This window comes from Eucalyptus grandis, chromosome 10 (genome assembly GCF_016545825.1).
Source record: "Eucalyptus grandis isolate ANBG69807.140 chromosome 10, ASM1654582v1, whole genome shotgun sequence".
Classification (NCBI taxonomy): Eukaryota; Viridiplantae; Streptophyta; class Magnoliopsida; order Myrtales; family Myrtaceae; genus Eucalyptus; species Eucalyptus grandis.
This window is the reverse complement of record NC_052621.1, coordinates 34135573-34149227: the sequence shown is the minus strand read 5'-3', so window position 1 is coordinate 34149227 and position 13655 is coordinate 34135573. Positions and strand designations below refer to the sequence as shown.

The 13655-nt window shown below is 40.2% G+C and overlaps 3 protein-coding genes across 4 annotated transcripts; all 3 read left to right on the top strand.

Moving 5' to 3' along the window:
* The first annotated feature begins 4360 nt into the window (after positions 1-4360).
* On the top strand, positions 4361-6111 carry LOC104424111 (uncharacterized protein PHLOEM PROTEIN 2-LIKE A4). 2 transcript variants are annotated; one of them, XM_039303991.1, is made up of 4 exons: positions 4361-4407; positions 4523-4775; positions 5059-5195; positions 5585-6111. In XM_039303991.1, the coding sequence occupies exons 2-4, from the start codon at positions 4545-4547 to the stop codon at positions 5976-5978; spliced, it is 762 nt and encodes a 253-aa protein (XP_039159925.1). In that variant the 5' UTR covers positions 4361-4407; positions 4523-4544; the 3' UTR covers positions 5979-6111. The 2 variants fall into 2 exon arrangements, with proteins under 2 accessions (XP_039159925.1, XP_039159924.1); XM_039303990.1 differs by lacking the exon at positions 4361-4407 and having other exon boundaries at positions 4436-4775.
* Positions 6112-9136: 3025 nt separating this feature from the next.
* Positions 9137-10865, top strand: LOC120288848 (putative disease resistance protein At1g59780). The gene is made up of 2 exons (XM_039303020.1): positions 9137-10522; positions 10701-10865. The coding sequence occupies exons 1-2, from the start codon at positions 9137-9139 to the stop codon at positions 10863-10865; spliced, it is 1551 nt and encodes a 516-aa protein (XP_039158954.1).
* A 107-nt stretch (positions 10866-10972) lies between these two features.
* LOC120288922 (disease resistance RPP8-like protein 3) lies at positions 10973-11955 on the top strand. Its single transcript, XM_039303195.1, has 2 exons — positions 10973-11400; positions 11907-11955. Exons 1-2 carry the CDS (start codon positions 10993-10995, stop codon positions 11928-11930), a joined length of 432 nt encoding a protein of 143 aa, XP_039159129.1. The 5' UTR covers positions 10973-10992; the 3' UTR covers positions 11931-11955.
* The last annotated feature ends 1700 nt before the right edge of the window (positions 11956-13655 follow it).

The following is a 13655-nucleotide window of genomic DNA, read 5'->3' as shown; positions in this document are numbered from 1 at the left end:
GGCTAGTCTAGATCTTGAGTTACATCAAATGGATGTAAAGATTGCTTTCCTCAATGGAGAATTAGAGGAAGAAATATATATGGAACAACCTGTTGGTTTCATAGTGAAAGGCCAAGAAGAAAAAGTATGTTGACTTTTGAGTTCAATATATGGTCTTAAGCAGTCATCAAGACAATGGTATATACGTTTTCATAATGCCATAATGGCATATGATTTTACAATGATTGATGAGGATCATTGTGTATATATCAAAAGATCCAAGGATCAATTTGTGATCATATCATTATATGTTGATGATATACTAATTGCCGGAAGCAATATGGAGTTTGTTAAAACCGTCAAGAGTTGGTTGTCTTCCAACTTTGAGATGAAGGACATGGGTGAGACTGCATACATTCTTGGAGTTAAGATTTCAAGAGATCGTTCGAAGAGATCATTGTCTCTTTCACAAGAAACCTATATAAATAAGGTTTTTGAACGATTTCGTATGCAAGATTGTAAACCCATAGACACTCCTATTGCAAAAGGTGAAGGATTGAGCCATAGACTGTGTCCAAGGACTCCACAAGAGAAGGAACAAATGAAACATGTTTTTTATGCAAGTGCTGTTGGGAGCTTGATGTACATTATGATGTGTATAAGACCCGACATATGTTTTGCAGTTGGAATGGTGAGTAGATACCAATCCAATCGTGGTCCAGCACATGGAAAGCCGTTAAGAGAGTACTGAGGTATCTGAAGGGAACTGCTGCTTTCAAGTTGAATTACCAAGGAAAGGATCTGCGACTTGAAGGCTATTCAGATGCTGATTGGGGAGGAGATTTAGATGAAAGAAAATCTACCTCAGGATTTGTTTTCTTACTGAGCAATGGCGCCATATCATGGAGTAGTAAGAAGCAAACGTGCATAGCCTTATCCACGATGGAAGCTGAGTTCGTGGCATTATCAGCAGCAGTACAATAAGCAGTTTGGCTTAAGAGATTCTTGGATCATTTAGGTGTTATTGAGAAAGCTGCAAATCAATTATTGGTTAACTGTGATAGCCAAGCAGCTATAGCATACACCAAAGATCCAAAGTATCATGGCAAGACCAAACATATAGATACAAAGTATAACTTTGTAAAAGATATGGTTGCACGAAAGGATGTGAACTTACGGTACATATCTACGCATAGAATGGTAGCAGATCCTATGACAAAGCCAATACCTAGAGATGTGTTTTGTGGTCATGTAAAATCTCTAGGATTGCGTAGAGTCTGATGTACTGGATTGTAATTTCCCTGAGTTGTTCACATTTATGAACTAGTGTTGTTTCATTATTAATGTCTATGAATCTTTGTATGATCTTTATGCATCTTAATACTCAGTGTATTATTATAAGTTGAGGAAGTATGTCGGACAGATAAAAGATTAGCCCACTCACATGGGTAATCGCCTCTATTTACTGTGTGATGAATAGAGATGAGACTATTTTTAAGCTTATTATCTAGGTGATAATGGAGAGCTCAAGCTTAAAATACGTATGTCGCCTTAACTGAGTGTTGAGATGATGACATAATATTTACTGTGTCCGAAAGTAAAATACCCCACATATTTTACTTTATCTGTCTAAGATGCCAGATGTGAGTTTTGATGAATTTTGTAAAAGAGTAGATACATGAACTCAAGTTAGATATTGGGTATATCTGAACTATCATCTGTACGGTATTGAAAGGTGTAGACATACGCTCTATGGGAAAGGAGTTAATACCGTAATACGTATTTCATGCTACGTATGCATAAGACGACCAATAAGAGTGGCAAAAAGTTTAATCTCAACTTTTATGACGTGTGAGACTCTTGAGGAAAAGAGTTCCTCAATTTTAGTGCCCTCATGACTTTTACTTATTCTCAAGGTTTCTATTTAGTGTTTGCTATCTTAGGATGTTGCCAATGGTCATGAGTTGATTCGATCTAATGGGACAATTCTAGAAAAGCAAGCTGAACTGAAATTGAGAGTTTGAAGGAAAGAGGAAGATCGTTTTTGAGGAATCACATTGTAGTTTTGTATTCACTGGTCGACCAATTATGATTGTCTTTGTGATAATTATAATTGTGAATACAATATACATATCATGTTTAAAAGAGATCAAGAGAGATATAACATGTGATCGATCGATCTAGGGTACTGCATACTAAATCTACTCAGAGTGTGACGCCCATTATAAGCTGCTATATATTCCTAACAGATGTATAGCAACGAGTTCTCAAAGTATGCTGGTCGCACAGATTATTCACCGGTATGAATGTTGAAAAGAGGAAAAGAAAATCCTGTTCGACCCACCATGTGCGAGTGGAAGATGAAGGCTTTATTAGTATTGGGCTAAGGCCCGTCCGCCCAAGTTGGGCCAAGAAAGCTCGGCCCACGGGAATAGGGCCCGTGGAAGGAGAGAGGTATAAAAGGGAGGAGAAAGAGATAAAATTATAACGTTTTGTTTTTAAAAGAAAAAGGACGTACGTACTCTCCCTCTCTGTCGTTTTCTCCAAAAGCAAAACAGTGAAGCGCGAAGGCCAATTTGCTTCACCGGATCGAACAGGACCAAGTTTCTCTTCCTCTAATGGCGTCGGTGTTTAATCTATGGCTAAAATGTACGCTCGAATCCGTGGTGTGCTTTAGGATCGGTGATACGTGTTGTTTTTCCCGGGCTCATCTTCCGCATTGATTTAGGGGTTCGATTTAGTGTCAAATCCGGTTTTTCGGGGATTAGTCATTCCCAAAAGGTCGCTTTATCTTTACTTTATCTTTTTTCTTTTTTACTATGGAAAATCTGTAAAATCAGAACCCACCATCATGTCTTCGTCTCTATTGCTTCTGCCATAGCGGGAGCTACAAGCAACCAAGATGTCTTCTTCGGTAGAGTTCGATTGTCTGGACCAATAACTCAACCTTTCATTCAGTAGAATGCTAGCCCAACTCAAACCTTTTGATCCTTTTTTTTTTTTGGTTGTTGTGTACATGCATGGTAGGTACGAGTATAGTTGGAAGAAGATGGTGGAGATTTCTGCAGCAGGAAATGCGCCCGGTTTGTCATCGTCGACAAATGAAGAAAACGCCGGCCGCATCTGGCCAAGTAGCTTTTCTGCAAAATGAAAGCAGTTATTCATTTCAGATCATCACATCAGCAATAATACGAGTTCTAACAATCAAAAACAGCTTCAACTGTAGTCGATTTTTGCAGAAGCACAATTAAATGAGGGAATTTCAGCCTGGGTGATCTTCGTGCAGCTCCGCTTCCATGGTCTCATGGAAATTGAATCGGGCTGAGCCGGGCTCACGGGCTTGCTTTGATGGGTTTGGCTTCTGATAGTGTTGATGGTTCAGCCGGGGCTATAATCGAACTCAGTCCGGGTCCTTGCATAAATGGCCGAATTAAACTCTCTCTCTCTCTCTCTCTCTCTCCCCCCCCCCTTTTCTTTCTTTTTATTTTTTTTTTTTTTGTTCTTTTACTATTATTTTTTTTTTAAACAAAAAATGCATGCTTGGCTTGTCGGTATAAGGCAACATAGTTTAGCACCAGTTTTGTTTTAACATGTGATGTGTATCATAACATGTCGACTTGGATCGAAAAATGCTCCTTATAAATGGATCATTATTAATCTGTTTCAATGCTTGCCTAGTGCATTCAATAAAACAAGCATATGTTTTTTGCACCTTAATGTACCAAGCTGGAAATTCCATAGTTATTGAGCTTGGAAAAAACTTTTATCTTTGCCAAATTTCTTGAGAATGGACGCCTATGACTTTGTAAGGTGAGAGGGCCCTCGGAACTTAATAAAGCCGGCAGCTTATGCAAGAACATCAAGATCATGTATGAGAACTTCAATGAACCTTATCGAATGGACTTTTTCAGGATCAGAAATCCAAATGAATTGACACTTTTTCACAACCTTAAGTTTGTGAAACCATTTGCATCATTAAACCTAATGAGAATAGCCTAATCTCAGCACCATGTGACATGATTAATTCGAAATCGGAATGAATTGGCACTTTTTCACATACTTGATTTCTTTTAGTAAACAGGCCATTTTTTTAACAAGTGTGTAAAAGAAAGTCCAGTCCGAAAGTAAAGAAGGCTTTGCTCTTCACAAGCCTTTGATAAGCGAGCTGGCAGGACCGATTAGGGCTCAAGCCCAATAATGACGGTAACTCATCCCTAGTGTTGCGACCCAAAAAAAAAAAGAAAAAAATTCTTTTAGTGTGACATCATCATCATCATTATTACTACTTTTTACATTTTGTTATTATTATTATTTGGGTCCCTTTCTCTCCACTTCACTATAAAAGCCAGTAAAATCAGAACCCACCATCATATCTTCGTCTCTGGTTCTTCCGCTATAGCAGAAGCTGCAAGCAACCAGACGTTCTCGGTAGAATCATGATTTCTGGACTAATAAACAACGTTTCATTTAGTCTAACGTTATAGAGCAACTCACACCTTTGATTATTATCATTTTTTTTTTTTCGGGTGTACATGTATGGTAGGTACGAGAATATCTGGAAGAAGATGGCAGAGATTTCTGCAGCAGATGCATCGGATTCGTCGCCATCAACAGATGAAAAAGACGCCCGAAACGGCACAACTCAAACAAGAAAGCCTCCTCCTGTCATTTCCTTGGCTATGTTGAGAAGGGCCATCGGCGACGAAATCGCCTCCCTCGACGTGAATGAGGTGACCCGTCGAGTCTATGAAGGAGTGCTCTTGAAGGACGACGAGAAGCAGGGCCAGAAGGATCAGGCAAGTTCCGAAGGACCAAAAAGAACATGTTTGCTCAGATAGATAATTGATTAATTGAGGAAACATATGGCTCGGGTTGTGATGCCCGCCATGAAATTAAAGCTGCATGATATGCAGGAGAAGTCTGCAAATCAAGACCACTTGCAGATGATAAGTTCAGCTATGAAGAGGTCATCACGGACCGGATGGGAGCTCGGCAGCTCCTGATTGGACGAGAGCCGAGCGGAGTTTTGTTCTGATTTTGTTAATGTCTCACTCAATGATCAGTGCTTTGTGCTTACAGGCACAGCCATACATACACAAGTATTGGGTGGACAGGAAGCTCAACAGGAACTGCTTGATGGTTCTGGCTTCGGCCTTATCGATCACTTGGGGAAACGATAGCCAATACTGGACAAAGCCAGAAGAGGAGGAATCATGGTATGGTTGCTTCTTCTATGCTAAACAATTACTTTTTAAGTCGAATTTTCAGGTGATGTTCCAGAATCTAGGCTGGTCTGGGTAAAACTTATGAATTCGCCTCAACAAATATGACTCGTAGGCGGCCAGAAACGTTCTGTTGCCACTAAATGAGTACCTATGTGTTGGCATATTACTAAATTTATTTTGGCGTTGCATATTGTGCGATGCTGCTAAAAAGATGCCGCTGATTATGCACCTTTTTCAGCTGCAAGTTGCTCATTTGGCAAAACTAAAGCAGTAATTTCTGCCGCAGAAACTTTGAATTGCTTACATGAAAATGAGATCATTGCTAACCATCATCACAGCTAGTAAACCAACCCTTTGCTTCTTGAATCTTTCTGAGTCAGCTATTCGGGCAACGTAAATCTGCCCATTGCCGTGCTAAGAGGCGTTTGGTGGCTGGAAATCAAAGGGAAATGCAAAACGATCGTGCTCTCTCCGAGGACGATGTACGAAGTCACGATTGTTGTGAAGATGAGCAGTAGAAACCACGGATGGGAAATTCCGGTGAACCTCAGTCTCGAATTACCGGATGGAAACAAGCAGGGACGCATGGAAAGATTGGACAGATTGGAAAAGGAACTGTGGATTCCAATTAGCATCGGCAAGTTCGAGACGACCCCCAAAACCGTTGGCGAGATAAGCTTTTCCCTCACACAAACTGATGGGCATTGGAAGTCCGGCCTCCGCGTCAAAGGCGTTGTTTTCACGCCTACAACAGAGAATAAGCAGCCAACATAATGCGTGAATTGCTGCTCAAGTGTTTGTATTAATCTCCTCTCTACGTATGCCGATGCACTGTCGTGATGATACTTCTCCGAACTCGTATCCAATGGCAAACAATATATATTCCCCAGTCTGAAATAATTTTTTACTCGAATCATGCTGAGTTCTTAAGTTTTGCCGATCAAGGAAATCTGATTTCTTTTCAGCTTGCACCGTTTGGGCAAACTGGAAGGCTGAGATGGCGATGAACTACTAGAATTCTACTAGATCAAAATAGATTGAAGCAAGCTACCGGTGGATAAATGATCTAATCTTTCAAGATGAAGTTAGTTGCTGTTCCTCGTTTTTGAATTACGCATAACTACTACTCAAATCTTATGTCGTTGCGTCTGTAGTACCTCGAATTCTACAACGTAGAAATCCATCTTTGCATCACCGATCCTGCGCATTTTTTCCGATCAACTCCTTGTACTCGTGCGTCACTCCATTAATCAAGTCCCTCTGACTTCAAGAGGAAAAATTCCTTGCCACTCCGGTCTTAAAAACCCCCCAAGATGAAGGCCGCAACCAAACCTCGAGCAATAAGATTCTTCGAAACAAACGCGACCCTCGAGCCTTCCACGTCAAAAACTTTGTCGACTCCAACGGACAAGTGAGTGCCAATTAACCCGATTTGGATTTGGAGTTGGATTTGGGCTCGAGAGACTTGATTAAATTAATTATGCAAGTTCAAAAATTTGATTAAATAAATTGAGAGTCAAACGATTTAATCGAAAATTGGAAAGGCGGTAAGATAAAAGGCTTCAAATTCCTCTTTTTTACCATTGTATATACAAGCATTATATACTTCGTGAGAATCCCCGTATCACACGTGTCCCTTCCCATGCATAAGACATGGTTAGTTTGGCAGGGTAGCATTTAGTTTTACCTTAGTGTGAATTATTCCGACACGTACAATTGGTATTTGACTAAACCATAAAGAACTGGAGATCGTGTAAGTGTTTGAAATTAGCCGACAGATACTAATTTTTTTCGAGACCCTCGTTTTTCCCGTGAGAATCGTCATTTTCCATGTCCCGCTCCTGTCGCGTCCGTTGAACACGACGTAGTCAACAGGGACAGACAGGTTGGCGTTGGTGGATGGATGGGGCCTTCAATAATTGTAGTATTATTTAGAATTACTATAAAGTCCGCTGTTATAATAATTTCACTATATATGATATATAGATCTAGGCCTAATTCCTTAAAAACCCCAAACTTTAGATCTAGTCCAAATTTTATCATGAACTATTTTTTCTTAGAAAATACCCTAAACTTTAAGTCTAATCCTAAATTTACACCGAACTTTTTTTCGTCTTAGAAAAAAACCCTAAAGTTTATTTTAGTCCCAAATCTACTCCGAATTTTATTTTGACTAAAAATCACCAACTTTTAATTTATTTTCAAATCTACCCCAAGATCTAGTCCACCAACTTGTCGTGGCATTTCCACATCGATAACAAATCCACATCAACAAGGTAATGTGGAAAATTATCTTCAAAATAAAACTGTTCTAAGAGATAAAAGTTAGGGACGACTAAAGAGGGCCAACGAGAGCAAATTTAAGACTAGAGTGAAAATTGATAATTTTTTTCGATAAAAAAAAGTTTGGGATAAATTTGGGATTGTACCTAAAGTTTAGGGTTTTTTCTTAGAGAAAAAAAGTTTGGGACAAATTTGGAACTAGACTAAACTATGGAATATTTTCCGAGACAAAAAAAAAAAATTGGGGCAGAATTGGGACTAGACCTAGTTGGAATTTTTTAGGGAATTAGGCTTACAGATACATTTAGTTAAAGATAATTATATAACTGAATTCATCAACGTGTCACCCATTCGATGGCTTTAACCAAGCTTTCGTGTCTTCAACTCGATTACAATAATACAATAATTTGGCCATCAATTATTTTGCCTAAATGCATAAAGACATTAAGTTCATTGAAATCGCTCTTAATTTTCCATTTCACATTTTTTTTTCAAATTTTATGGAAAACGCACTTTAATCGTTGTCTAATGCGAAATGCTTAATACTTAAAAAGGTTCTCATATCGACACGTAGATCGGCACATCTTTTATTCATGATTTTCAGCAAATTTTAAAGAAATCAAGCACATCGAAAAATGAATATGAAAGTCCTAGGTAATTTCGCTTTCCAAAAGTAAATTGGTAATTTTGTTCCTTTTCGCTTCTATTCTAATGCTTATAAAGGTGTTAGACCACATATGTTCTAATTGCTTATTCTCAATATCACAGTTTGAGACACAAATAATAATAATAATAATAATAATAATAATAATAATAATAATAATAATAATAATAATAATAATAATAAAAAGAGGACACTCATCCTTTCTAGTCTAGTAACTTGTCCCTCACTGTCAGCATCTTCTCTGTTGAGACCCATGGCTGCCTCCGAGATGGCCGTTTCACCGGCGATACTCGGACTTCGTGATCTTCTCTCCAAGTCCGAAGACATCATCATCTCTAAAAAATTAACACTTCAAATCTCTGACTCCATAGCCAATCTCCAAGAGATCCTGAACACCCCCAAAAATGCCGAGCTCCACGATGACCACGACCATGAAACTCGGGGAGGTGAGGAACAGCTTCTGCTTTGGGCTCGTAAAGCTGAGCAGATTGCAGAAAAATTTCTTGTCAGATTGTTCCGACATCAGATGTCGAAATCGCAAAAGGGTCGATTCACCAAGGTTCTCGATTTAGTTCGATTCTTCTCAGTAATGAACCGAGGAAGTGCCAGGAAAAAGATGGCCCAGGATTTCATGACGAAAGTCGGATCCTTATTCAGCGAGTTCACATCATCCCGGCCTCCTGCTAAAGAAGGCGTGCCGGACAATAAAAGGGCATTATCTCCATCATCGAACAAGAGGAACCGAGAAAATACGAGGCGGAGGTTCGAGTTCGATATCGTTGGCCGTGACGAGTACGTAAAACGTCTTCTCGACTGGTTGATCAATGATGACGACTCCATCCTTCGGGTAATCTCGGTGGTTGGAGAACACGCCTGTGGCAAGACCGCATTGGTGAGGAGTGTCTTCAGCAAGCCAGAAATCAAGCATCGCTTTGACTGTCGCGCTTGGGTCCGTGTCACTGACCTTGGGGTGGAATCTGACCAGATGAAGATGAAGAACCTTCTTGTGGACACACTGAAACAGACACCACTCCGAGATCAGGCGAAAGGCTTGGAGCTCAAGCAAGAGGAGCAGCTGTTCGAGATGCTTCATAAATTGTTGATGGACCTTAGGTACTTGATAGTTGTGGATGATTTGGACCAGGCCAGTCTCATTAACAAGCTCTTGGTCCCATTCGTGGACTCGATGAATGGAAGCAGAGTCATTTTCATTACTCCGAATGCAGAAATGCAAAAGTTTGCAGACCCTTGGACGCTTGATCTCCAATTACCCACTAACATGACCGATGAAGAGTGCAAGAAATTGCTGCGGGTAAGCATCACGGGAGATGACGATACGGAATTGGAGATGACGACCCCCGAGCAGAGAATTTTGAGCAAGCGCAATCGTTCTCCCCCAGCAATCTCACTGCTAGGAGGACTTTTGTCAGCTGTGGAAGAGAGCAATTGGGAGGCCCTCGTCCACCGGCTCGGAGAATGTCCCACCCTCGATGATGTCACGTGCTTGAGCTTCGATGCATTGCCTTACATGATGAAGCTATGTGTTCTCTGTATGGCACTCTTTCCTAAGGAGTCCGAGGTCCCCACAAGGAGGCTTTTCCGGCAATGGGCTGCTGAGGGGTTGTTGGCAGAGGTGGCTGACGGTTCGGTCCAGATGCGGTCGGCGGAGGACTGTTTTCTCGAATTAGAGAGCAGGAACTTTGTTCACGGGGTACAGCGGAGATTGGACGGAAGTGCCCGATCATGTCGCATGCCTGCTTTTCTTCATGAATTTTTCTCTCGGAAAGCAAAAGAATCCAGACTCCTTCAGATCCAGTACAGCTCCGGCTCTGTCTCAAAGGAAGAATCAAGGGGCAGGGACCCCGATGCCGGGCAGAGGGCCCCGTCACGTCACATGCCTGCTTTTCTTCATGAATTTTTCTGTCCGGAAGCTAAAGAATCCAGACTTCTTCAGAGCCAGCACAGCTGTGGCTCCGTCCCATGTAAAGAATCAAGGGGTATGGAACCCGACGCCGAGCAGAGCGTCCAGAATCAACACAAGCAATCGCAAAACACAGCGACAGGACATTATGGTTATAAAGCCCAATTCCTTAAGTCTTTTGCATCGTTTAACACCCGTAAGCTAGGGACGCAAGCGAGAGAAATCGAAGATCTTCCTAAATCACCACTTCTAGACGGACGCCCAGACCTGCTGAGGGTAATTGATCTCGAGGGTGTTTACAAGCCTGTGCTTCCCAACGAATTTGGGAATACACTGTCGAACCTAAGGTATTTGGGATTGAGATGGACGGCTCTGGATTCGATTCCGGAATCAGTCGGGAATCTGTTGCTCCTGGAAACATTAGATCTGAAGCACACCAACATAACCAAAGTGACTTTCCTTTACCAAAAAAAAAAAACATAACCAAAGTGACGAGCGCCATTTGGAAAGCAAAGAACCTCCAACATATGTACCTGAGTGAAGCATCGTTCGATGAGTCCATTCGACGCCCTATCTCATCTACTAAACTTGAGACGCTATGGGGTCTGTCCATAAAAACTCATGACAGCCCCATGATACGTGTGTTGGAGAAGTTGCGCAGCCTGAAGAAGCTGGCGGTGATGTGCCGTCCCGGAGCTGTGGAGGCGGTGACCAAATGCATTCCGAACCTGGCCAGGCTCGAGTCCCTGAGATTGAGATCGAGGGACCTGCTCGGTCAACCTGCGAGCCTTGATTTGAGTATAACAGAGCACAATTTTCATTGGCCCGAATATCTATCAAAATTGTATTTGCTTGGATCATTGAGGCTCGTACAGGGCTCGCTGGTCCTTCCTGGGAATCTAAAAGTGCTCACTCTGTCGATGTCGGAACTGCGACACGATCCCATGCTGCAACTAGGTCGCTTGAGTAATTTGATTGTTCTCAGGTTACTGGCACGATCATACACTGGTGAAAGCTTTGCGGATCCACAAGCTTCTGTCCGCACAAAGGTGTATCGCGAAGCAGGTTTTCCAAAACTCCGCGTCCTGAAGCTATGGATGCTCGATAAATTGGACGAATTGGTTGTTGAGCAAGGGGCGATGTGTAATCTCGAAGAGTTGGAAATCAGGCAATGCGAGAAGCTAGGGACGGTTGATGCCTTGGATCATATCAACAGCTTGAAAAGTGTGAGTCTTACAGGAGTTGATGAAGACCTTGCCAAGCATATAAAAGAAAAACTGAAAGGTCGCCAACATACACTGATCAAAACAAAGGAATTAGTGTCCAAGGTAAAATGTATTATTATTGTTATCATTGCTATCATTGTCATTATCATCATCAACGAAAGTGCAACTTTACCATGTGAAATTTTAGAAATATTCAATTGTACTTTAGGAGAAATAAGACAGAACATTATAGAGAGCGATATTGGTTGTTTCTTACAAATACAAACCCTCAGTAATAATGAAAGGACCTTTCTATGGTTTATAGCTTGTGTAACGTTTTTGTTACACAAATATTTGGAAAATAGCAAAATGTTGGCTTATGTTGTTCATTGATAGATTTTGATAAACGAAAACCGCTTTTAATTTGCAGAAAGATATGCATTGTATCTTCACCCACAGATTTTAGTTTTTCCGCGTCCAATTTAAGATCATGTCATTTCCGAGGGAAATAAGGAAAGAACGGTCGAAACTTCTATGGATGTGATATACTGCAGTTTTTTGAGTTCTTAATCTTCTTAAAACCTATTTATCTTCTGCTTGGCCAATACAAATGCTTTTACTTGTTGCAGAAAGAGAGTGAGTTCAATAAATAGACAAGGATGGGTGTAGGCCCGGATCAATCAGCTTCCGGCAATGAAAGTTTTTATGCTCATGAATAAGAGTATTCATATGCATTTTTTTTTTTGGTCGGATGAGTATTCATATGCTCATTTGTGCTTTATTTACTTCCTTTCCTATCTCTATCTGTGTGTATTTCTCTACATTGTAATTCCTGGCAAATGCTACTTCAGCCAGAGTCTCAAGACTTCCCTCTTTTGGGATATGTGAGTTTGAAAATGTTAAAAGCTAGCTTGCGCTTCATGTTTTAGTATGTTACGAGTATTTATTAAATGCAGTTTGTCTCTGAGATTAGACCTTACTTTATCTTGAAATCGGCTCCCAACTACAAGGATTAATATCTTGGCGATGCCTTTTTTTCCCGTTTTATTTCGCAAAGTTATTGCATGTTATCTCTTCCTTTTTCTTACTTTGTTTTAGCGGTCAGGTATAGTATCTAGGCCAGTTTTCTTGCGTAGAAATTATCAAAATAATAATAATAATAGTCTAAACATATTGCACTTGCGACAATTTAGTGTTAAACCTTTCAATTATGCCAATTAAGTGTTAAACATTTTAACAAGTTGTCAATCTAGTCCTTCTGAAATTTTGGCAAGAAATAGTTGACATTGACGCCGGTCATCTTACGTAGCACGATTGATGGGGACGTATTCAATTTTTGTAATATTTTTAAAAAATCAATTTTTTTAATAAATTGGCAAATTGTCAAAAGGTTTAGGACTTAATTGGTATAATTAAAAGATTTATAAGCTGAATTGATACAAGAGCAATAAGTTTAAAACTTTTTTTTGGTAATTTTCCCATTTTCTCGCACCTCTCCTTTGGGCAATCCTGAGGACGTAACTTCTCCCACGTCGACCTAGCAGATACATGATTTTACTCGTAAAGAGCATGCAGCAAGATTAGAATTCGAAGACCGCAAAAAAAAGAAGCAAGTTTTTTTCCCATCTAAGTCAACACCTTCCTCGTTGGTGTTGCATGTTTGAAATTTTTTTATACTGGGTGGACTAGCGTAGTCCATCTACACGTTCGAATGTAAACAATAACTACCAGGTGGTTTAACTTTCCCACACAACATTTTTAGCTGTGAAAAGACACGATTTGACTCTATTAAGAAATGTGACAAATATCTCACAGCAATTTTAAACACCTAACAGTGTTGTCACTCAAAATATATGATGTATCATCAAATATATAAGTTTACACTTCACAAAACAGCTAAAGTTGAGCCACAACTTTATCAAATGAGTGGGATGTCCAAAAGATTGGACATTTTTCACCCCATAGTACAAAGATTACATGATTTCCTAAGATTTCCACAAGGTGTATTTCGTCTATCCCTTGGAACCATTCCGTCAAATTATAGGACATTCATCAATGTATGTTTTTCATCATGTTCAACACAATGAACAACATCATTCGCAGACAAGGATTTTGTTGCTCAAACTATCTGTCATGTTTAATCCAAAACCAGGACTTTGGTTTGAAGAAGGTTCGATTTAAATGGAATCCTAACGGGTAAAAATGGTAACCATGCGTCAAACTATACAATCGGCCCGATTGGGTTCAAACTATCTATCGTCGGGTGTTTCACCTATGTTACCGGATATGACTGAACTTTTATAATTACAATGGAGCTATATTTTCAGCATATATAAAAGAAAGAAACACCCTTCACATGTAATTCTCTAAATAAACAT